The 23,363-nt window shown below is 37.4% G+C and overlaps 1 protein-coding gene across 3 annotated transcripts in view; it reads left to right on the top strand.

Annotated features, from left to right (window-relative positions):
- Positions 1–12,642, top strand: part of CHM (CHM Rab escort protein) — a 232,366-nt gene extending 219,724 nt beyond the window's left edge. Inside the window, exons 13-14 of one of the 3 annotated variants that reach the window (XM_064278616.1) lie at positions 2,607–2,767; positions 8,740–12,642. In XM_064278616.1, coding sequence (XP_064134686.1) covers positions 2,607–2,767; positions 8,740–8,931 — 353 coding nt within the window. In that variant the 3' untranslated portion in view covers positions 8,932–12,642. Of the gene's footprint in view, positions 1–2,606; positions 2,768–8,739 lie in introns of those variants that run through there. The other 2 variants (XM_010592695.3, XM_010592696.3) reach the window with 2 other exon arrangements.
- Positions 12,643–23,363: the final 10,721 nt, after the last annotated feature.

Genomic DNA, 23,363 nt, shown 5'->3' with positions numbered 1-23,363 from the left:
AGTTTAATTTGCCCGAGATCTTATCCTAAATTACCTATTACTTGTTTAGTCCTTCACACTACCTTTACACTTCACACTGAGTGAAAGGAACTATTGCAGAAAACCAATTCTACCTCTGACAACTTGTGATGTACTCCTAGCTAAAACTCAGTAACTTTGATTTTAATAATTTTTTTTAACGATTGTGCACTTCACAACTGCATATTTCTTTCCAACTATTTCTCTGCCTTCCAGCTGACCACAAGGAAAGATGAAGTAATTATATGTCTCTTTGAAGGTATTAAGGTCAAAGCCTAGTAGCTCCCTGTATTCAGAGCATTTATCTTCAGTCTGTGACAATTTTCCGTCTTCTTCATGGTTTCTTTCCAAAGCCTCCATCTGTATGAAATTTCTTGTAATCTGTTGGATTATTCATTTTTTCCCAACTTTTACTGAGTGAAAACCCTCCTCAGAGCTGGAATTTCCATGAAATACAGGATAAGCTCTCCTAGTATATGCTTAGAAATGAACTGGGCAATATTAAAGGCCTTCCAGGCCTTCACTCATTTCTCTTTAGTGCTCCAGGAGTCTGGTCTCACAAATCATAGGTGATAACGTTTAAGTATCCTCCTGAAAGATCTAGTGAAACCAAACTCATCATTAAATTTACCAAGAGCCAAATGGTTTTAGATGTAAAATATGAGTCTCTTATGTTCCTTTATTTTGTAAATACATAGGTTTGGCCACCTATTGTGAGCCTGCATGGAGATGACGATACCGTAGACTCATAGATCATAACATTAGAAAGGCGACCCTAAGAGATCACTTTTTCCATTCAGTTTCTTCATCCTATCTCACTAATAATCATGAATTTTCTGGATAAACTAGAAAAAATAACATATTTGGTAAATGTAACAGGAAAAATTTTGGAGGTATTAACTGTGGCTGACTATTCCTGTAGTGGAAATATTTTAAGTTAAATATAAGAAAATCCTATTTATCCTGAATTGGGGAATGGAGCATTCTGGTTAACTGAATACTGCAAATAGCTGAGAATTTCTCTACATGGATTACCGATTTAACAATAACAGTTAATTAACTAGGTAATTATGTTCTTAGCATTTTCTTTATGATTCATAAGGTGCTTCATGGTCTTTGATAACCTTCATAAACATCCATTATTATAATTTTATAGAATTATGGAAAAATTCAAGATTGAATTTTCTTTTCATTCAGATTCAGGCTAAAGAAGACTATAGTCAATAAATATATTAACAGCAACATTTTCTGTTTTCAGTCAAAGAAAATTTAGTAACATTTCTAAAGAAGAGAGACAGAGAAATAATTATCAGTATAGCAAGAAATAGGCCCTAGGCATTGAGGTTATAAAGAATATACCTTTTTTAAGCACATCACACTTTGTACCTAAACACAGGATTAAAATCAATTCAGCTATTATTTATTGAGTATCTGTTGCATACTAACCCACTACCCGCTGCCATCAAGTCATAGCTACCCTATAGAACAGAGTAGAGCTGCCCCATTGAGTTCCCAAGGCTGTAAATCTTTGCAGAAGCAGACTGCCACATCTTATCTCCCATGGAGCAGCTAGTGGGTCTGAACTGCCAACCCTTTGGTTAGCAACCAAATGCTTTAACCACTGCACACCAGTGCTCTTTTGTTGTGTACTAAGGAATGTAAAGAAAAGCAGGAGAGTAAGAACTAAGTCTACTTTATCTGCATATCTCCAACATGTAGCTCAGTACCTAACACACATAATAGATGCTCATTTTTAAATGAGAGAATGTGTGCTCAAAATGACTTTGAGTCGTGTGACCTCATTTTTTGCCATTTGTTTGTTGGCTGCCATTTATTTTATGGTTCAGTAGGCTAAAACATTAGAATGTCATTTAGGATATCAAAGTTTTAATCTTGTATATACTGTTTTCTGACTAATGACTTCAAATAAATATAATTCACATACCATACAATTCACCCATTTAAAGTGTACAATCCAGTGGCTTTTGGTATATTCACAGAGTTGTTCAGCCATCACTGCAATCAGTTTTATAGTTCATCACCCCAAAATGAAACCCTGTGCTCTTTAGCAGTACCACCTCTATTCCCCCAAGATACCTCCCCCCCAGTTCTGCTTCCTATCTCTATAGATATATCTATTTTGGACATTTTGTGATCTTGTACATACTATTGACTTACTATATAATTTACCAAGTTGGTTTGTCTATTTGAAACATAAGAAAATCAATTTATGTTATCTTTTCACTTCATAGGGATAATATAGGAATGAATGTGAGATTATAAGTACTTTGATACTGAAGAGAAAAAAGAATAGAAATCCAAGGGAACAAATTTGGAGTTAGGCTTACTAATAATCAAATACTTTAAAAAATCCAATTTGTCTAAGGTTGAAAAGTCGCCGTGACTTAAATAGCAAATGCGTATATTAGAGTGTGTGGATGCAGATTTACTAATTGTTTATGTACAAAGGTGTGATTTACTCCAATTTATAGTCGTGGCTTTGTTAGTAACTGGCTACATACTGTAGCAGTGGACAAGCGTATTGTGCTTTATTTAGGATGTGAATCAAATTTATGTCTTACATTTAGAAAATGACGAAGGTAAAAAGCCAAGACTGCTGTGGGCCCTTTACTTCAATATGAGAGATTCTTCAGACATCAGCAGGAACTCTTACAATGATTTATCATCCAACATTTACATCTGCTCTGGCCCAGACTGTGGTTTAGGAAATGATAACGCAGTCAAACAGGTAAGGCAATTGGTATTTCTCAGTTTTGTAATAAGTGGGTGTGGTAGGAAAAGGGAATTGTTTTTCCTCTGAGAGGTGGGAAAAGAGACTAGAAAGACATCTCTCTCATTTAATACTGTCTTTGCAATTTGTCTTTAAACTTTTTTTCTATGAATTGTTAAGCAACTTTAAATACAGCATGAGATATTTTCACTTCCTTGAATAGAATGATGAATACAAGAGATGATTTATGAGTTCCATTGTAAGAATGAGAATGGAAAGTATTGGAAATACATATTCATAAGAAGTACTTTATGATGCCAGGATTCTAAAGAAACATTACTTCTGACTTAAACTGTGGGCCTATCAGTGTATTATTTTAAAATACACTTTTTTTCCCCTGATAACCTGAATAATTTCAAGAACGATATAACTAGTCAGGCATATAAAATATAATTTTATAATGTTCTTAATGTATTTTTTTAATCTTATAAAAGAACATATAATTTATAATTTTTCACAATTGAAGATGATTTGGTTAATGCTTTGACACAAACCACTGTCCCAAGAACTGCTATTATAGCTGCTGAGGAGCGTGGTAAATAGAGGCAGAATTTTGTGGCAACACTCCCGGGAAGGGCCGTAAAGAGGTACAGGGCAGACTGACACAGCTGCCAAAAGTGAATTATGATTCCATTAATTTGAAGATTCACATGCATATACAAATACACATGTCTGCACTTGACAGGAAGGAAAATGCAGAGAGTATCATTTTTTGAGGCACAAATCTGGACTTTCACAGGTAGAGTTGGCACATCTGTCTATTAAATCAGTAATTTGACATTGTGGCAAGACCACAGATGGAAGTTTTGTTCCTCCTGGTGGTGGGGATCTCATAGTAGCAAATGACCTCTTTGAGTCTTTAATCTAATATTTAGTCATAGCAGCAAGACTATAACTATGGCCCTGACCCATACATCTACAGTTTTTTTTTTCCAAAAGTCTTTGCATTTCATCTTTAGAGTCTAATGGTGATCCTGGATATTCATATTCAGCCAGTGATACCAAACAAAAGCAGGAAGTCATTTCTTTCATCCATCATTGGTTTTCTGTTACTTTAATAGAAAGTTCAAGATAGTTCAAGATCTGCCTTTATGGTTTAAAATGACCAATTTTTACTTTGATGTTTTAATTTCTTTCCATACAGAAATTGCCAACCATTGTTTAACCAGGTAACTTAGGTAATTTTTTTTTCCTGAACGAACTTTAATTTTTTAAAACCAAAGTGGAAAGCCTTTTAAATAAGACCTTATAATACAAATGCTAAATCAAAAAAACCAAATGCACTGCCGTCAAGTCAATTCTAACTCATAGTGACCCTATAGGATAGAGTAGAACTGCCCCATAGGGCTTCCAAAGCTATAAATCCTTATTTAAGCAGACTGTCCACATCTTTCTCCCATGGAACAGCTGGTGAGTTTGAACTGCCAACCTTTTGTTTAGCAGTGGAGCTCTTAACCACTGCACCACCAGAGCTCCTTCAGGTATAAAATGAGTTCAGTTGGCTGCTGTGAGCTGGGCTGACAGCCTAGTGATCACTTAGAGCATTGTTTTTGTATACAAATTAGCAACACACAAGACTTTTGGAGCACAATCCATTTGTAAGTTGACAGCTACCTTTACAGATTATATCAACTTCAAGTTGCTCACTTATTACAGTACCATTCACTTTGTTATTCAGGGAGGACAATTTTCGGTGTCATGTTTTCTTTAGCTGTCATTCATTGTGTATTTTCTATGTGCCAGACACTGTTCTTAGCACCTAATATACATTATCTTATGCAGTTCTCATAACAACCCTCTGAGGTGGGTGTTCATATCATCTTCATTTTATAGATGAGGAAACGAAGTCTAAAAGAGTTAAATAACTTGTCTAAGATCACATAACTAATAGGTTTTTGAGCCGCAATCCAGCCTCAAGTCTGTTGGACCCCAGTGCTCTTATACTCATCCAGTGTGCTACGTTACTGTCACCTTGTTAATAAGGATACATCCAAAATAATCAAAGTACTTGAATAGCAAGATGTTTATTTTTGTTTTGTGTGGATATATGTTAAATAAACAGGAATATTTATAATAACTCATCTTGTCCTCCATGTACTTCCCAGTATAAAAAAACTAAGTCACTATATAATTAGTACTTTTTCATTTTTTTTTTTAACCATGTGAAACTCTTTTACCCTTTGTGATGCCTTTTGGTTTAAAAGGGAGAGGAATATTATAAGTTGACAATCAGCTACTCTAGACTATCATTTGCAATTTCTTTATTAAAACTTCATAACTTTCTAAAGTATAAAAATATCAATTGTCAACAGAGGTGCTTTGAAAACGCACAGAAGTTACTTATAATTTCTAAATGATGGGCAAAGTAAACTACTTCCTAAAATTATTACTTATAGTAAATGCCAAAAGAAATTATTATTGACTTTTTTTGCATATTTTCAGTGAAATTGAGTTTTCTCAAAAACAAATAGACCTAAAACTACACTATCGTTTAAATCCTCTGATGCTGTCAAAATCAAGCTGACAGTGTTCAAGTAATTTAACAGCCTTATGTCAACTGTCAGAACAAAGAATTGGTTGGCAGGGAAATGAACCAGACCAAGGAGCACTAGGCATACCTTCCAGAGCATAGCATCTGACCCTGAAAGGTTCTAGCAGTTAGAAGGAGAAGAGACTTGGGAATAGCTGGAGTCTGTAAGCAGGAAATTGGCATCAACAAGGGCCAGTCGCAGATGGGCTAAAGGTGGGGATCCCACAGGTAGTTAGAGCACAAGTAAGGGTAGCGTGGCTGTCTACAACTGGTGGCAGTCTTAGTGGTTTGTTGATGACAGGGAGATACAGAAATAGAGTGGGATCCAGCCACGGGGACTGCTGGGGTTCAGGGGAAAATCTTTCCTAGGGGGAAATGGCAAGAGGGAGACAAGATGTTAGACGTAGAGGAACTGGAGTAGAAGAAAAAGTAATAGTAATAATAATACTAATTATATTTATATCCAGTACAGTTATTTTTTTAATAATATTTTGCATTTTTGGTGAAAGTTTACACAGCAAATTAGATTCTCATGTGATGATTTCTACACCAAATATTCATCTCAGTACAGTTTTAAAAGATCAGAAAAAGAAAGTATTGAGAGTCTACCTCATACCAGGCAGTAAGGATCCAGAGTTGACTAAAACACAGTCTTTGTCAGCCCTGGAGGAATCACTGCTAGCAAAGGAGAAAAGCATGTCAACAAATGACAATGCAGTGTGCTACATACAATAACAGAATAATATCTAATGTTCAGAGGTAACACAGAGGAGTGGTGAGTGCTATCTGGGAGCAGAGAAGGATACAGAAGATGAGGAGCAATTCTCCATTCAGATGGAAGACAGTAGAGAAACAATTCAGACGTAAAGAATATCATCTGCACCAGCCCAGGATGTAAGCATCTTGGCGTGTTTAAGAAAGTACACATAACAGGTCTTAATGAAGCAAGAAGTCTCAGAGGTGGAGGTGGGATGAAGTGGTAGGTGATAAGTCCAGAGAAGGTAGGCATAAAGGGTTTTATCTGCCATAGTAGGGATCTTGGAGGGAGTCGCGGTGGCACAGTGGTTAAGCGTTCAGCTGCTAACTGAAAGATTGGCAGTTTGAACCTGTGGCAGTCTGCTTCTGTAAAGAGTTACAGCCTTGAAAACCCTACGGGGTAGTTCTACTCTGTCCTATAGGGTCTCTACGAGTCAGAATCAACTCGACGGCAATGGGTTTGGCTTGGTTTGGGGTTAGGAATGTTAGAATTTATCCTGTTGGCAATAAGGAGTTGTCTTAGTTATTTAGTGCTGCTATAACAGAAATAGCACAAGTGAATGGCTTTAACAAACAGAAGTTTATTCTCTCACAGTTTAGGAAGCTAGAAGTCTGAGTTCAGGGTACCAGCTCCAGGGGAAGGCTTTCTCTCTCTCTTGGCTCTGGGGGAAGGTCCTTGTCATAAATCTTCCCCTGGTCTAGGAGCTTCTCAGTGCAGGGACCTTGGGTCCAGAGGACATGCTCTGCTGCTGCCACTACTTTCTTGATAGTATGAGGTCCTTCTGTCTCTCTGCTCCCTTCTCTCTCTATATCTCAAAAGGGATTGACTCAAGACACAACCTAATCTTGTAGATTGAGCCTTGCCTCATTAGCATAACTGCCTCTAATCCTGCTTCATTAGCATCATAGAGGTAGGATATACAAAAACCAAAACCAAACCAAACCCAGTGCCGTTGTCCTTGAGTCAACACATAGGAAAATCACATCAGATAACAAAATGGTGGACAGTCACAATACTGGGAATCATGGCCTAGCCAAGTTGACACACATTTGGGGGAGATACAATTCAATCTATAACAGGAATCATTGAAACATTTTAAGCCAGAAAGTGGCATAACAGAATTTCTTTTTCCATAGATCCTTTTGAGGCCAGCATGGAGATTGATTATAGGAGGAAACCCTAGAGCAAGGATACCAGTGCAGTTCTGATACTTTTGCAGTTGTCTAGGGGAAAGGTGGTGCATGCCTGGACAATGTCAGTGGGAAAGGAGCATATGGAGTCAATAAATAGAAGATAAAATTGACAAGATTTGGTGACTGATTCCATGCAGAGAGTAAAGGAAAGGAGTACTTCCATAGACAGACAAGCTGGAGATAAGAGACAAAAAAAAAAAAAACTACTAGTAGAACTGAAACTTGAGAGAGGAGCTTTGTCTGATGTAGGTCATTCCTGCTTCTGTAGTAGGGGCTGAGTGTCTCCTGCTAAGGGTTGGGCTGAACGCCAGGGATGGAGAGAGCCAAGCAGGCATCTCTAATACTTAATTTCACAATACCCATAGTAAATATGTTTAAAAATATACTTTTGAAATATACTCCAGAAGGAAAGGGACGTAGTTTTTCTTGCCCTGTTCCTTCTTTCATCTCCACATCAGAGCTCAAAATTTTCTGTTTCCTATCCCTCCACCCAACCACCCCCAAAGAATATCAATTTTAATCACCTGGTGTAGGAGTCTGCCAAATATGGAGGGCCAGATGGTAAATATTTTAGGTTTTGCATCCCAAACTGTTTCTGTCACAACTATTCAACTCTACGGTTGTAGCGCAAAAGTCGCCAGAGACAATAGGTAAAAAAATTGAATGTGCCTGTGTTCCAATAAAACTTAATTTACAAAAACAGGCAACAGGCCACATTTGGCTTGTGGGCCATAGTTTGTCAACTCCTGGCCTAATGAATGGCCTTGTGTGTAGATGGGAAAAAGTTGTGATGGTACAGGAAAACATTATATTATTTAAAATAAGCATATGTCTTTAAACCCTTTAATGACTCTGTTACCAGTAGGATAAAGTTAAATCTTCATAGAATGGCACTCTTATCTAACAGTGATCTGTATTCATCCAAATAAAGTAGGAATTTGCACATAAGCCATTTATTCAATCTTAAACACTGTGCTGTATTCCTTAAAGCCTGGGTTGAGATGGAAAATAATACCAGAAAAGCAAATAGTTGAGCACATGATGAGGACTTTTCTTGATTTGAACAATGACTTGTTAAAATGACTATAAGCTAAATTAGACCAGTATGACTATCAAAAACAGGCTTTATGGGAAATTGGTTAAAGGATATTGTATTTCCATTGATATACAGAATGAATGACCTTAAATTCTTAATGATCTGATTACTTGATAAGAAATTTGATCAATTACTGACATCCTTGAATAGTGGACTGATAATGCATACATAGAATTATAGGGAAAGAAGTCATGGAACTCTGAAGGCAGATTTTTAGAAGGCCATATACTGTAACTTGGCTAAAGAAATTTTTAAGGGTAATGATTTAATTTTTTCTAAATAAGGCCAGAAATGCACACACATGTTAAGGTGATGTCCAAAAACTAATGTGTCTCCCCCCACCTCCCCGTCCAGGCTGAAGCACTTTTCCAGCAAATCTGCCCCAATGAAGACTTCTGTCCTCCTCCACCAAACCCTGAAGACATTGTCCTTGATGGAGACAGCTTGCAACCAGAGCCTTCGGAATCCAGCTCCATACTACAGACAAACTCAGAGACTCCCAAGGAAAGCCCATACCTGGGAAACCAAGAGGAGCCCTCTGAATAACGAATATACACCAAACTGGGTACCCCACTTTGGAAATTCCCCCTGACTTCAGAGACTTCTTGATGGAAGAACTGTTTGAAAAAAATGTTAGAAAAGTAACAGCCAGTTAATGTGCAGAATTACAAACAGGGAAGTCATAGGAATCCAGAGGGGGATTTTCCTTAAAGAGGACATTCCAGGAACACAAAACACGTGTAAAGCACATTGACTTGCCTGCTTTAAGTTGTCAAACCTTTGGGATTAGCATATGAAGATTATAAATGCATTGACTGCCAGGAGTACAGCTATGATTATGGAAGTGGTCCTACGCATTGTTAATAATTCTGTGGTTTTAGGACAACTTTTGCTTGCCACTTTGGATATTTGTTGAAAAGTCACATCTTCAGAATCAGCTCAGAAATTTCCTTTATTTTTTAGAATTCTATTTTCTTTTTTCTGTATTGTTTTATTATCTAGTGCGCTATAACAAATAGCACAAGTGGGTGGCTTTAAAAAAGAGAAATGTATTTTCTCACAGTTTAGAAGGCTAGAAGTCCAAAATCCAGTCACTGACTCTAGGGGGAGGCTTTCTCCCTCTGTGGGCTCTGGGGGAAGGTCCTTGTCTCTTCAGCTTCTGTTCGTTTGCTCCTTGGTGATCTTCATGTGGCATGGCATCTCTCTTCCCCCATCTCTGTTTGCTGGCTTGCTTGTTTAATCTCTTTTGTATCTCAAAAGATTTAGTACTGGCTGTGCTATTGATAATATTAGGGAAATTGTAACTCCTGAGCCTCAGTTTCTCCATATGTAAAGTGGAAATAGTAATAATACCTTTCCTAATGTTGAAAATGATTATAAAATTAAATGCAATGCCATACTTAGAATGGTTTTTCTAGAAGAAAAATTATTTAGAATCCTTCCATTGACTTGGGAATGAATGTCAAATCTCTCATGCAGCAAATAATTGTTTTCTGGTAACTCCTTGACAAGATAAATTGTTGTGTTTTTACATATGCCCAGTATTAATAAGCTTTTCAAATGAAAATTTGTTTCTTAAATTAGAATCTTACGCTCTTGCAGACCAGTAAACATAGTAACATGTGGAATCGTGGCTTTGAAATCCTACTAAGAAAAGCATGATAAATTCTTCATATTCCTTTATTGATAGGTAAACCTGAAACCACCAAGGACACCGAATAGAGTTTGACAATTCATAAACCCTAATATGCAGTGAATATGAAGGTTTTAGGGCTGTACATAGGCAGCAAACCCAGTTACAGCAACAGTGCTTTATTAAACATTTTCCAGATGCCAAGATCTGATGATCTACTTTTTGTGAGCAATAGTTTAGACTTGAAAATTTTAGTCCAAAAAACTCAAGAGTTTATTTTCATGCAGTCTGGCCTATATTGCCTGTCAAAGAGCCATGATTACAGTGGTAATCAGGTAGTTCTTACTCATAACTTCAGCGGCAGCTGGTGCCTGACCTCCAGGTTTCAGGGAGGATCTTAAAGGAAGTTAACTCTGGCAGGTCACAGATTCATGGGAAATGGGAAGAACCAAGAAATGTAGCTTTTGCCTCACCTTTCCAACCCCTGTGGTTACAGCTCAATCCAGGAGAAAGGAGAAACTTCCCGGCCAGCCCCTCAGGCTGCTCCTAACTCCTCCTCCCAGTGTAGAGCCTCTCCCCATCTCCTTTTAGTCCCCTCTTTCCCTCTTCCCCTTTTATGTCATATAAATCAGGGACAGTAGAATATCATTATTAACCTATATTGTTATATGGATTCATATCTTTATTAAGTCAAATCATGTTTCCTGAAACCCAACTACCACATGCCTAATACACCCCTAAAAGTACCAGTATTGGTCTTGCACCCTCAGTACCAGCAATATAAAGGGATCCACTATATGAGGGTATTGAGTCTGAATATAGTTGCAGTAAATTGCACAAATTAAAATATTGTTCTTTGTTATACTCTTAGAGTTAAGGCCTTTTAAATGCAGCATGCACATTTATGTAAACAACTTATCAGGGTAGGACCAGAATAACTAGGAAAATTCTGCTGATCTTACCACTGCTATCTGTAAGTAGAACAATGAGGGCGGTATTTTGTGGCTTTATGCCCTGCCCATATTGTACTCTGTTTCAGCCATTATCCGACATCAGAATCTCTTCCAGATTGTTTGTGAAATACCGTTGAAATGTTTTTTTTAAAAAAAGCTCTTGAATATGATTATAATGTTAAACTACAGTTAAAAAACCTTGTGTTAGGTAACTTAAGATCCTTCCTGTTACCTCAGAATGTAATAGAAATTATTCTAAGTAAGAGCTTTAAAAAAATTATCTTAATTACTGCACATCAATAGGTGTTTTCATAATTTTAAGTAACAAAACAAAACAACTTGGTTTTGTCGTAAAACCTTAAGCTTGAAATCTTGTGAGTAAAATTAATATCCTGTACTTGATGCAAACATTTCAGTGGCTTATTTAAAATTTTGAAAATTGCTGTTATCGTATGTTTAAAATGTTTAGTTATGCATGCTTCTTACTAACCAAAAATGAGAATGCCATTCACCTTAGTGATCACTATGAAAACTAATTACTAATCCTACATTGCTACTGTATTTTTTTTCTAGTTGATGTGCCTGCCCAGTAAAACAGATGTATACTGTAATGGTCGACTTATATATTTTTCTATAGGAAAACTAACAGAGTTTCAATTTTTTCCGATCGCCTGTAGTATTTAGTTGTCCGTAGGAAAATGGCCACATTAGTAGTTAACTTGTAGCATGGGCATAGTTTATGAGATTGGCACCCCTTTGTCTAAAGTAATGGCCATGTTAATGATTAACTTCTGTCACTGTGGTCATAGTTTCCAAGATTGGCAGCCCTTTATTTAAAGTCCAAAAGACCTTAAAAAAAAAATTAGTTGAAATTTGAATGCTAAATAGTAGTGATCCTTTAAAACAGGAATTATTCAATTTTCTTGCAAATGAGTTATTTACTGCTGTTGGTAATGAATTAATTTGTCTCTTTATCCTCAGTTTTCTCCTATGTATTTCAAAAAGCATGAATATATGATAATTCATAATTTTCACACTGTAACAGTAAGTGTTCAGAGGAAATAAAAGTTTGTTCTCAATGCCTTTCCGGCATCGTATCCTATTTTCTTTAATATTCAGTTTGTATATATGCCAAGAAATTAAAGATTGTCTTGGAACTGATTTTTTTTTTAGTCTGTTATTTAAGTACATAGTTAATTGTCCAACTGCACACTTGGTTTTGTTGCCAGATATCTGTCAACTGTGTCGGGTTTGTGGGAAGGGCAATCAAATGATACATGAGCATGATTTACTTAGTGGACTCTTCTAGATTCCAATGTTGATGTCAGTATCAAACAAAGGTGGATGGGGCCTTATTCTGTTTGAAATCAGTGCTATAGAGACTGTGAGGCATGGGATATGACTTTACAGTACATTGATTGCCTACAAACGGTTTTCACGTCTCAGTGGATGAGAATGTGAGGAATATGAAATGTTTTTCATATGGTGAATGAGAACCTGAAATGTAGATTTTCTCTTTGGTGATTGAGACCCCAACAGCTTGCTTGCAATAGACAAGAGAGTGTTGATGTTATTTTTATACAGAAATCGTTTATTAAAATACGATTTGTTCTTGAATCAAATAATTAAAGAAGAGTGAGGTTTTCTGTCAACTCCAAGTAGTTTCTAAAGCTCATCAGACAGGACGAATCCAATAGATAACAGGACTGTTTCAAAAACGTCAATTTATCTGTGAGATTATTAATAAATCAAGTTTAAGAAAGATAAGGTTAATTGAATTTTTAAACAAGTAGCCTTATTATCCTTCAAGCACCTTGGAGCTCATGCAATATTCACAATTTTTTTTTAACAAGTGCTTTGATATGTTTGAATTCTCTTTAATGATGGCTTTTTTTTTTCAAAACATCAGTTAAGTGGTTTAACACTTAGCATCCCAAGTCACATTTTGAAGGCCATTTTTCTTTCCATTAATGCACAGATTAGCTGTGGGGCTGCAGTGAGATGCCCTTCCCATACAAATTGCTACCTCTGCTCTTTCTGGTGATGATGACTCTTAGGGCCATTTGACAGGTAATCATTAGAAACCTGGATCCTAGTAGACTGTAGAGTCTTTTTGCTTATCACTGCAGAGGGATTTATGTGGGTAACTCCTATTAATGTTAATAGGACTTGCATGTGTAAAATCCTCCTTGTATCAATGAGACAGTTGACCCCTGTAACTGACCTAGACACATTAGTGAATTTTTCTATTACAGATTTTCATGTGTGGAAAAAAATAGCAAGACTACCAATTCAGTGGAAGATTTGTTTGTAGAGCTTAAGAAGATTAAGAAAAAAAAAACTAACTCGTAATTTTCTATTGCCGTTTCTAATGTATATTAGATACCATTGCTCCTTTAATATTGTCAATATATTATTTTTCTAATTTTTAAAAGAGTAAAATAATTTTGCCCAGGTTTCCATTGAAATCACGTTTTAATGTGCCAAGTACTATCCTAAAAGTTCTGGAGATGTTGAACATTTTAAAGCTATCTAATAATTTCCAGTGTCATGGCAATCAGACTATGCAGACCCCAAGCCAGGAGATATTTTGCCCATCAAGTTTGCAGAACCCAAAGAATTGATAATATCCAGAGTGGTGAAGGTATAGGGGAAAGGTACTCTCATACATTGTGGGTGAGAGTATAAATTGGTTACAGCCTTTTTAAAATGCAGATACCCTTTGACCAAGCCATTGCACTTCTAAATCTTACAGAAAGTTTTATACATGTGCACAAAAATACACAATTGTTCACTATAGTAGTGCTTTTTTTTTTTAAATATTGGAAGTAGCCTAAATGTTTATTAAAAGGAGACTAGCTTGAATTTTTAAAACATGCATTCTACGAAATAAGAGTATTATGCATCTGCTAAAAAGAATTCAGTGGACCTATGTAGTGAATTCTGGAGAATATGGGGCTGGCCAAGAAAAGATATGACCATGACCATAAGGTAGCATTGCACTTCAAGCTATTTAGCAGGTCTGAGACACTGACAGCCACATGCAGAGGGAGGCCCCCCACAGCAGGAGGTCTCCCAGAGGCAAGTGGCAAAGGGAGCCACCGGAAGGGGAAGAGGGCGTGAAAAACTGGGTAAGAGGACAAGTAAGGGTGACTTACTTACACCTTACATGGTGTCCTCTGCAGCAAGGTGGAGTCTGGGTCAGGGAGCTCCAAAGGACACCCACAACAGAATTGTGTCTTACATAGACCTAGCAGATGTTGTGTGCAATTTCACGGGGTTTGTAAAGCAGACAGCCTCTAAGCGACTAAAAACCAGCTTATTTGGGCTAATTTTAAAACAATTGGATGTGTACAAATTTGAGTGGTTTTTGGGCTAGTGGACCTCAGCTTCCTACGAAGAAGCAAACAACTTGAGGCCAATACAGATAGGTCACTTTTTATTCATTTATATAACAATTTATGTGTAATTTATCTCCAAGATATATTTAAAAAGCAAGATACAATAATGAGAATGGTTGCACAGCTAGAAAAATGTGATCAGTGTCACTGAATTCTACATGTAGAAATTGTTAAATTGGAGTATGGTTTGCTATGTATATTTTCACCAAAAAAAATAACAAGAATTCCAGAATGACTCACCACAATTAAGCTAACAAGTTACAGAGCGATAAGTATATTAACTTATTTATGTTAAAAAGCAAAACAAAATCCTATGTGTATTGCAAATATATACACATCACAGGAAAATATCGGGAAGTGTTCATACTCAATTGGTAAAAGTGGTTACCTTGGGAAGAGGAAGTGGGATTGGTGGAGGGAGGGTAAAAGAAGACTTCAGTTTATAATTCTACATAATTTTTTTGTTTTAGAATTTGTCATAACCAGCACATATTCATATATCATTGTATAAAAATAAAGGTTATGTGGGACCTCTGAAGGAGCCCTGGTGGCACAGTAGCTGCTAACCAAAAGGCTGGTGGTTCAAACCCACCAGCCACTACACGGGAGAAAGATGTGGTAGTCTGCTTCTGTAAAGGTTGTTATGTGCCGTCAAATCAGTTCTGACTCATAGCGACCCTACGTACAACAGAATGAAACACCACCTGGTCCTGGGTCACCCCCACAATCATTATGCTTGAGCCCGTTGTTGAAGCCACTGTGTCAGTTCATCACATTGAAGGTCTTCCTCTTTTTCTCTGACCCTCTACTTTACCAAGCATGATGTCCTTCTCCAGGGACTGGTCCTTCCTGATAACGTGTCCAAAGTACATGAGATGAAATATCACCATCCTCACTTCTAAGGAGCATCCTGGCTGTACTTCTTCCAAGACAGATTTGTTCTTTCTTCTGGCAGTCTATTGAAAATTCAGTCTTCTTCACCAACACCATAATTCAAATGAGTGAGTTCTTCAGTCTTCCTTATTCGTTGTTCAGCTTTTGCATACATATGAGGCAATTGAAATATTGCCTCGGTTGCAATATTGAAGGATTCTACGGAGAAAATATTGAATGGTGAAGGAAGCATCAAAAGGAGATGAAAGGAAAGCACAGTCACTGTACCAAAAAGAATTGGCCAATGTTCAACCATTTCAGGAGGTAGCTATATGATCAAGAACTGATGGTATTGAAGGAATAAGTCCAAGCTTCACTGATGGCATTGGTGAAAAACAAGGCTCCAGGAATTGACTGAATACCTATTGAGATGTTTCAACGAATGGATGCAGCCCTGGAGGTGCTCAACTCCTCTATGTCAAGAAATTTGGAAGACAGCTTCCTGGCCAACCAACTGGAAGAGATCCAGATGTGTGCCTATTCCAAAGGAAGCTGGTCCAATAGAATGCAGAAATTATTGAACAGTATCATTAATATCACACACAAGTAAAATTTTGCTGAAGATTGTTTGAAAGCAACTGCAGCAATATATTGACAGAGAATTGGCAGAACTTCAAGCCAAATTCAGAAGAGGATGTGGAATGAGGGGATATCATTGCTGATGCCAGATGGATCTTAGCTGAAAGCTGAGAATACCAGAAAGATGTTTACCTGTGTTTTTTTTTTTTTTTGACTATCTAAAAGCATTGGACTATGTGGATCATAACAAATTATGGATAACATTGCAAAGAATGGGAATTGCAGAACGCTTAATTGAGCTCATGTTAAACATGTACGTAGACCAAGGGCAGTCATTCGAACAGAACAAGGGGATACTGCATGGTTTAAAATCAAAAGTATGTGTCAGGATTGTATCCTTTCACCATATTTATTCCATCTGTATGCTGAGTGTCATGCATGGATTGAATTGTGTCCCCCCAAAATATGTGTCAATTTGGTTAGGCTGTGATTCCCAGTATCCTGTGGTTCTCTATTTTGTGATTGTAGTTTTCCTGTGTGTTGTAAATCCTAATCTCTGCCTGTGGTTAATGAGGCAAGATTAGATTATGTTAAAGAAGATTAAGGTGGGATTGTAACACCCTTGCTGAAGTCACATCCCTGATCCAATGTAAAGGGAGTTTCCCTGGGGTGTATCCTGCACTACCTTTTATCTTACAATATATGAAAGGGAAGTGAGCAGAGAGTTGGGGACATTATACTACCAAGAAAGCAACCCTGGGAGCACAGCGCATCCTTTGGACCCGGGGTTTCTGCACAGAGAAGCTCCTAGACCTGGGAAGACTGATGACAAGGACCTTCCCCTAGAGTCATCAGAGAGAGAAAGCTTTCCCCTGCAGCTGACACCCTGATTTTGGACTTCTAGCCTACCAGACTGTGAGAAAATAAATTTCTCTTTGTTAAAGCCATCCACTTGTGGTATTTGTTATAGCAGCACTAAATGACTAAGACATTGAGCAAATGATCTGAGAAACTGGACTGTATGAAGAACTTGGCTGTAAAGATTACAGCCTTGGAAACCCTTTTGGGGCAGTTCTACTCTATCCTATAGGGTCACTATTAGTTGGAATTGACTGGACAGCAGTGGGTTTGGTTTAGTTTTTCTGTGGTACCTTCAAAAATAGTCACTTCAAACTTTGGACTACCTTAATGTTTTTAAAAAGTGCAGTTAAGAATATTACAATACTCAGTAGATGACTAGTTAGATATACTATGATACACCTGTTACAGTGGAGTACTATGCAGCTATGAAATGCATTGAGGAAACTACTTCTGTATTGCAATTTACAAGAATATTATTGACACAAGCACTCTATACACAATATTGTGTGTATAATATCTACATTTTTCATAAGAAGTTGGGCAGGTTCAAATACATATATTTAAATGATTATGTATTGAAGGAGGGGAGAGGCAAGAGACAGGGATGGATGGTACACCTCTTTGTACCATGTTTTATAGTTTTGACTTTCAAACCGTGGTAAATATTTTACATAGCTGAACAAAATTAAAGAGATTAAAAAAGCAAACTCCCTAAAAGGTGAGAAGAAACTGAAACCATTGAACATAGCCACATGTCTTAATTTGCTAGCCCTACTATAACAGATACCACAAGTGGATGGCTTTAACAAAGAGATATTTTTTCTCACACAGTTTAGGAGGCTAGAAGTCCGAATTCGGGGCACCAGCTCCAGGGGAAGGCTTTCTCTCTCCGTTGGCTCTGGGGGAAGATCTTTGTCATCAATCTTCCCCTGGTCTAGGTGCTTCTCAGCACTGGGACTCCAGGTCCAAAAGTCTCACTCCCTTCCCGGAGCTTCTTTCTTGGTGGCGTGAGGTCCCTCTCCTCTCTGTTCGATTATCTCTTTTATATCTGAAAAGTGATTGACTCAAGATACAACCTAATCCTGTAGATTGTGTCCTGCCTCATTAATGTAACTTCCTCTAACCCTGGCTCATTAACATCATAGAGATTAGGATTTACAATGCATGGAATAATCACATCAGATCACAAAATGGTGGATAACCACACAATACTGGAAATCATAGCCTAGCCAAGTTGACACATATTTTGGGGGGACACAATCCAATCCATACAACCATATATTGAGTTGTTGGCATAACTACATGGAGAATAATTATTTTAAGTTTCTTTAAAGCACAGCATTTAAGTACATATCAGTATATATCCTAAGGGGTGGAGCAGAGAACACAAAGAAACCTTAACTTTATTCAGTAGGCTGGTGTTAGTGGTAATATTTCTATTGTGATAGATGATTGATGGATGGCTGGATGGATGATAGAGCTAAAATATCACATAATTATGTTGATGTGATTCATAAACAAGATATTCAGAACAAAAGAAAGAATATAAAATCAAAGATAAGCATAAACCTTGTAATCTTTAATTTGAATTACAAATATCAATATAAAAGCAATATTCATTTTTTCTAACTCTAAAAAATGCATATTTCCGAGCTAGGAAGCTGGCAAAAACTACTAATGTCATGTTAAAAGGACATAAAAACCAACTCTTGAAGGGCTTCCATTGGCCATAGATGAGAAGAGATAACTGCAATTGATAAAACGCATAAAATGTGTCAAAATCCCTGAGTTCATAATAATACTCCAAAAAGGCAAACAAACAAACCTCATTGACCAGCCTTGAAGGTTGCCATTGCTGTTGTTAGGTGCTGTCAAGTCGGTTCGAACTCATAGTGACCCCTATGTACAACAGAATGAATCACTACCGGTTCCTGCACCATCCTCACAATTGTTAACTATGATTGAGCACCTTGTTGCAACCACTGTGTCAGTCCATCTCGTCGAGGGTCTCCCTCTTTTTCGCTGACCCTCTATCTTACCAAGCATGATGTCCTTCTCCAGGGACTGGTCCCTCCTGATAACATGCTGAAAGTATGAGAGACGAAAGCTGATGGTCCTCGCTTCCAAGGAGCACTCTGGCTGTACTTCGTCCAAGATAGATTTGTTCATTTTTCTGGCAGTCCATGGTCTATTCAGTATTCGTCACCAATGCCATAATTCAAAGGCATCAATTCTTCTTCAGTCTTCCTTATTTATTGTCCAGCTTTTGCGTGCATATGAAGCGATTGAAAATACCATGACTCAAGTCAGGCACAAAGTGACATCTTTGCTTTGAACACTTTAAAGAGGTCTTTTGCAGCAGACTTGCCTAATGCAATACGTCGTTTGATCCTTGACTGCTGCTCCCATGAGAGTTGATTGTGGATTCAAGTAAAATGAAATCCTTGACAACTTCAATCTTTTCTCCGTTTATCATGATGTTGATTATTGGTCCAGTTGTGAAGATTTTTGTTTTCTTTATGTTGAGGTGTAATCCATACTGAAGGTTGTGGTCTTTGATCTTCATCGGTAAGTGCTTCAAGTGCTCTTTGCTTTCAACAAGCAAGGCTGTGTCATCTGCATATCACAGGTTGTTAGTGAGCCTTCCACCAATCCTGATGCCACATTCTTCTTCATACAGTTCAACTTCCTGGATTATTTGCTCAGCACACAAATTGAATAAGTATGGTGAAAGGATACTGATTTTAAACAATGCACTATCTCCTTGTTCTGTTCAAACGACTGCCTCTTGGTCTATGTGCAGGTTCCACACAAGCACAACTAAGTGTTCTAGAATTCCCATTCTTCCCAATGTTATCCATAATTTGTTATGATCCACAGAGTCGAATGCCTGCCTAGTTAATAAAACACAGGTAAACATCTTTCTGGTACTCTCTGCTTTCAGCCAAGATCCATCAGACATCAGCAATGATATCCCTGGTTCCATGTCCTCTTCTGAACCTGGTCCGAACTTCTGGCAGCTCCTTGTCGATGTACTGCTGCAACCACTTTTGAATTATCTTCAACAAAATTTTACTTGTGTGTGATATTAATGATATTGTTTGATAATTTCTGCATTCTGTTGAGTCATCTTTCTTTGGAATGGGCACAAATATGGATCTCTTGCAGTCACTTGGCCAGGTAGCTGTCTTCCAAATTTCTTGGCATAGACAAGTGAGCACCTCCAGCACTGCACCCCTTTGTTGAAACATCTCAACTGGTGTTCCATCAATTCCTGGAGCCTTGTTTTTAGCCAATGTCTTAAGGCAGCTTGGACTTATTCCTTTGATACCATCAGTTCTTGATCATATGCTACCTCCTGAAATGGTTGAATGTTGACCAATTCTTTTTGGTACAGTGACTCTGTGTATTCCTTTCATCTTCTTTTGATGCTTCCTGGGTAATTCAGCATTTTGCCCTTAGAATCCTTCAATATTGCAATACAAGGCTTGAATTTTTTCTTCAGTTCTTTCAGCTTGAGAAATGCAGAACGTGTTCTTCCCTTTTGGTTTTCCACCTCCAGGTCTTTGCACATGTCATTATAATACTTTGTCTTCTCAGGCCGCCCTTTGAAATCTTCTGTTCAGCTCTTTTATTTCATCATTTCTTCCGTTCACTTTAGCTAGCCTACTTTCAAGAGCAAGTTTCAGAGTCTCTTCTGACATCCATTTTGGTCTTTTCTTTCTTTCCTGTCTTTTAAATGACTTTTTGCTTTCTTCATGTGTTATTTCCTTGGTGTCATTCTACAACTCATCTGGTCTTTGGCCATTAATGTACAGTGTGTCAAATGTATTCTTGCGACGGTCTCTAAATTCAGGTGGGATACACTCAAAGTGGTATTTTAGGTCTTGCAGAGTTGCTTTAATTTTCTTCAGCTTCAACTTGAACTTGCATATGAGCAATTGATGATCTGTTCCAAAGTTGGCCCCTGGCCTCATTCTGACTGAAGATATTGAGCTTCTCTGTGGTCTCTCTCCACAGATGTAGTGGATTTGATTACTGTGTGTTCTATCTGGCAAGGTCCACCAGTATAAAAAAAAAATCGCTGTTTATGTTGTTGATAAAAATTACTTGCAATGAAGAAGTTGTTGGTCTTGCAAAATTCTATCATGCAATCTCCAGAGTTGTTTTTATCATCAAGGCCATATTTTCCAACTACTGCTCAAGGTTGTGTTTTATTTCTCACGGACTTGTTTTAATTCTCTTCAGCTTCAGTTCGAACTTGCATATGAGCAATTGATGGTCTGTTTTGCAGTCAGCCTCTTGCCTGTTCTGACTGATGATACTGAGTTTTTCTATCGTCTCTTTCCACAAATGTAGTCGAATTGATTTACACATCCAGTGAAGTCCACGTGTGTAGTTGCCATTTATGCCTTGAAAAAAGGTATTTGCAATGAATAAGTAGTTGGCCGTACAAAATTCTATCATTTGATCTCTGGCAAGGTTTCCATCACCAAGGCCGTATTTTCCAACTGCAGATCCTTCTTCTTTGTTTTCAACTTTTACATTCCAATCGCCAGTAGTTATCAGTGCATCTTGGTGCTAGGGCACCAACCCTTTATTCTAGAAACTAATAAAGACAACTAAAAAATTACCCTGTTTTTTCTGCAAAGAGATTATTTTAGGATGTCCAAGTAGTTGTTGATGGAAAGTTCTTTATAGAAGAATCACAATTAATAAATGCATGAGGAATGACAGAGAAATCTCTATTTTGTAAACCCAATATAATAATTGATCTAGGCAATGGTTATCAATGGCTACTAAAACCGTGAGGTGGAAGGTTGATGCAGACATCATCTGAACTTACCAATCAATCTTAAAATCACTAAAAGTAGAAAATCAGACATCATATGTCTCCTGATGTGTGGTAATAAGACGTAAACAGCATTGTCTGGGAAGTACTTGCCAAAAATAAATAAATTGAACCTGAATTTAATCAAGCCTCTAGGTCTAGCTACCAGTTTTTATGTACTAGAAGGATAGAAAAACAAGTTAAATGACATCACAAAGATACAATGTATAAAATTCTACAGGAAAAATGACCTAATTTCATCAATTGTGTGGGGAATGGAGAGAGCACCGTTATAGATTAAAGGAGACTTTAGAGACATACCAACCAAGTGCAACATGCTGACCTTGTTTGGATCTTGTTTTGAACTGTGTAAGGGCACCTGGCATGACTAGGTGACTGACACAGATCTGAATCAAAATCCCTTTTGCCCTAAATCTCCACTTCAGCTTTCAAAATATGTGTACCCCCCCTTGAATGAGCAAATATGTGGTTATGCTTACTTCTGATTCATAAAAATATTCTGTTCTCAGAAAGAATACTTGTAACTGATGTATGATAAAGTTATAGTTTATGGTTAAACAAATGATAGGAATGTTCCAGAAAAAAAAAATGACCAAAAAATCCCCCTAAAAGATGTCTAGGTTCACACTTTGAAAGGCTTAGATGGCTCATCTGAATTCAGTACACACTGAAATGTTTTTGTGATCTAGTAAGATTATATTCTTTATCATCATAATTAACTATATCTGCCTGCCCTTCAAGTAGCAGAATTTTATGTAAAAACAAACAAGCAAACAAATAAAAGCCTTGATTATGTAACTTCTTTTCTTAAAAATCTTTGCCTATAAATGAAATCTGACTTTTTAGCACAGCATATGAGACCACTCTGCCAAAAAAAAAAAAATTCCTCTTTGGCTTCATCTACTATCATTCCATCTCCCTCCCCACCGCACACTCTGTTCTTCAGCCACAATGAACTTCTTATTATCTTCAAACTCATTGATACTTTGCATATACCATTTCTTTTCCCTGAATGCCCTAATCTCCCTCTGCTACCACTGTACCCTTCCCCCTGACAAACTTCTATGCAGCCTTTCAAAACCCAGCTTTAACGTTACCTCAACTGCTAACACTTGTCAAAGAAGAAAATCTCATGCTCTGATAAGAGTAAGAACAAAAAGTAATTGAGGAATAGCAACTCAAATTGGGCAGCACTTAGTGAAAATACAAAAGTGCTCTACTGTTCTGAAAAATGGCAGTTTTTATACACAGGGTTCAGCGTGACCAATACCAGAGACATTTCAAAACAATTCTTTCTTCATCTGGTTAATCTGTTTTGTGACAAATATTTCTTGATAACCGTTTGGATAAGAAGTTTTCAAAGAACTTTTTCGTTACATGCTTCCTGGGATGTTCTTTGTATGTATTATCCCAGAAGAATCAATTCTCCTTTGTCCCCTCCCTTGTTTTCCCAAGAGAGCCTACTCTTAACGCCTCTGTTTGAATTTTTGGTGTCACACACTTTAGCAACTCCACTTGGTAAAGTTACTAGATTCCGGTGTTCTCCACAGTACTGTTCATGAAGCCCTTACTTTATTGGATTCTAAGTTTTCTGATTTTACTTCTGTCTCCTAAACAGTGAGCAACTTGAAGGCAGGGACCCTATTTTATTCATCCTTGTGTCTCCAGCACCTAATAATACCTGGCACGGGCCTAACAATCAAAATGTTCTGAGAAAAAAAGTGATTGGAGAGGTAGTACCTATCCAACAAGTACATGCTGTAATGAACAACTCTTGCTACAATGGAAGTCAATTATAGGGTAGCTTAACCTAGTGCCTTTAGTAC

The sequence above is a fragment of the Loxodonta africana genome, chromosome X (genome assembly GCF_030014295.1).
Source record: "Loxodonta africana isolate mLoxAfr1 chromosome X, mLoxAfr1.hap2, whole genome shotgun sequence".
Classification (NCBI taxonomy): domain Eukaryota; kingdom Metazoa; phylum Chordata; class Mammalia; order Proboscidea; family Elephantidae; genus Loxodonta; species Loxodonta africana.
Note: the sequence above shows the minus strand (reverse complement) of the source record. Positions and strands in the feature narration are given on the sequence as shown.